Source organism: Macrobrachium nipponense, chromosome 1, assembly GCF_015104395.2.
Source record: "Macrobrachium nipponense isolate FS-2020 chromosome 1, ASM1510439v2, whole genome shotgun sequence".
Classification (NCBI taxonomy): Eukaryota; Metazoa; Arthropoda; class Malacostraca; order Decapoda; family Palaemonidae; genus Macrobrachium; species Macrobrachium nipponense.
In genome coordinates, this window is record NC_087200.1 from 106,715,425 (window position 1) to 106,717,924 (window position 2,500).

A 2,500-nucleotide genomic window follows, 5' to 3' on the forward strand; every position below is an offset into this window, starting at 1 on the left:
AAGATCCTATGCTTCAAAATATATGATTTACCACGGTAAAGTAAATTCTGAGAAACGGGGTCGTCGATAAGCGTGCAACTGTTGTTTTGTAAACAACAAAACCGAAACCTGTTCAGCTGTCGACCCTTGACAGGCCTAGTAAACGGTGATACTGACAGCTCTCAACGTATTGCCATCCGACCGGCAATAATATTCTACTATTTTTACCGCTACTTTCTTTCGTCAGTAGGGACATCATTATCTCACCATTCACGTTAGGGGTTAAACTTTGATGTTCGTCATCATTATCTAGATTTCATTGTCGTTCGGTTTTGCAACTTCTTCTGGCGAGCGCTGCTGAAGAGTCGTCAAGCAGACAACGGAGTCATGAGTCATGAAATGCGCAACATCTAATACAGACATTATTTCTTAGAAAAGAAATTACACCTACATATCTCAACTAGGTAATTTACCAGTAAACCCATGCACAAAAGATCGTAATATATATTATATATATATATATATATATATATATATATATATATATATATATATATATATATATAACAAGTGTCATTTGTGAACATAGGATCATGAAATACTTTTGTAACGATACAATATTCAGGCGTTGCAAATATTTCTCATAATTATACACTGCTTACACTGATACCAAAATGATCATTCGCATCTCTAAGAGAGCGAGAGATAAAATTATATTCTACGGATATTTCAGTTAATATTTTGATACTATTAATGCCTCTGTCTGCATTCCAATATATCATAATGTCTATTTTTTTGACATACGGAAATCTCCTAGCCCAAGTCCACTGGAACTCTATTCGAGGAATACGAACAAAGATGCCAAGGTCACCAACCAATTCCTATTGTGTTGATAGTTTCGATTATTTGTTTTCAAAAATGTCGAAGAAGAATGACTATATAGAACCTTGATGACACTCCTCATAGACTGGCAAGTTACGAATTCAACAATATAAGGGTTATAAAATTATACACAAGAAAATGTCTAATGAAACTTGTCACAAACTGCAATGAACACACAAGCGGGTGCATGGTCCATTCACAAATTGATATACAAACGACTTTCATAATAAAACACTTACCTTCCACCCAAGTCAGGAGAGGAAAAGAAAAAAAGTATTTGCAAAGGTGTATCTATCTATTCATGCCAAATGAGGAAAGGACGACAATCCTCCAGACACCACCAATCGGTCAGAATTGTTTTGGCTTTGTATCCGTCAGAAAGTTCCGCCAGGGACTCATGATATTATGGTAACTGTGTCTGAACCCTGTGTTGTTCCTGTGTGCGTCTAATCTTCCCTTATCTAAGTTCCTCGTTGGACGAGTGGTTTTCGTGCTCAGCTATCAACCCCGTGGCCCGAAGTTCGATTCTCGGCTAGGCCAACGCGGAATTAGAGGAATTTATTTCTGGTAATAGAAACTCATTTCCCGATAATGTGGTTTGGATCCCATAATATGCCGTAGGTCCCGTTGCTAGGTGACCAATTGGTTCCCAGCCAAGTGAAAATATCTAATCCTTCGGGCCAGCCCCACGAGAGCTGTTAATCAGCTCAGTGGTCTGGTAATACTAAGATCTACATTTTTCTTACCTTATCTGAGGTGAGTGTGATGGAGAGCTGGCGAGTGACGGAACTGTAGAGTTTAGGGTGAGATCTCTCCAACTCCTGCCCGATGCACGACACCCGGGGGAAGACCTGGTGGCGGGAGACACGAGCAGAGGTCGATGGATTAAAACAGTGACCACAAGCGTTGTTTATCAGTATAATAGATTTTTCTAGCTTGAAAAATATCAATCATAATTTTAACAATAGTTGCTATGATAATGACGTACGTGAGACTGATAATAATTAATAAGAGCAAAAATGATACTGTAGGAGAAACACGAGGATAAGAACAGGGAATCAAACGATTGAAGAACTACCGAAGCAGATATAACACAAAAACATCTAAAAATCCATATTTCTGCGATTCATAGTCATCGTCTACAAAATATATATGACCATGAGGCCTCAATTTATGCAAAGTAATTCGGGTATCTCTTCCATCTTATCCAATAAACAAGCTTCCTATGTGGATCAAATATTATGGGTCCATGTAAGCTAAATGGTAGCTTTCGTGACATGCCGATCAAGAGGGTGAATTTTTATACCCACTTTCCCATCCCTCTGGAAATCTGCGCATCAAGCACAGTGGTAAGAATGCAGTTATTTTCAATTTCTGAAACCGTCATCCCACACCAATCGAAAAGTTGTTGTTGTAGTTTAGGGCATTTTTTCATACCATGGGGTTCACAACCTTCACATGACACTCCTCAGAGCCTGGGACCAAATATATCCTTACCCAGAGTAACCGGTACTTCCTAAGACATTTGCAGTAGCAGTCCTCAATAAATTGACTGCCCTGATTTATGCTATTGCCGTTATTTCTCATGTAGGGGCAACTGAGCTATTTCACTCGCATGGGATGCCGTGAAAAGCAAATA

General features: G+C 39.0%; 1 protein-coding gene across 3 annotated transcripts in view; it reads right to left on the reverse strand.

Annotated features, from left to right (window-relative positions):
- Positions 1-2,500, reverse strand: part of LOC135219533 (bcl-2-related ovarian killer protein-like) — a 293,728-nt gene that overhangs the window by 175,480 nt on the left and 115,748 nt on the right. For all 3 annotated transcript variants that reach the window (XM_064256369.1, XM_064256367.1, XM_064256368.1), the window contains exon 4: positions 1,608-1,712. In XM_064256369.1, coding sequence (XP_064112439.1) covers positions 1,608-1,712 — 105 coding nt within the window. The remainder of the gene's footprint in view (positions 1-1,607; positions 1,713-2,500) is intronic.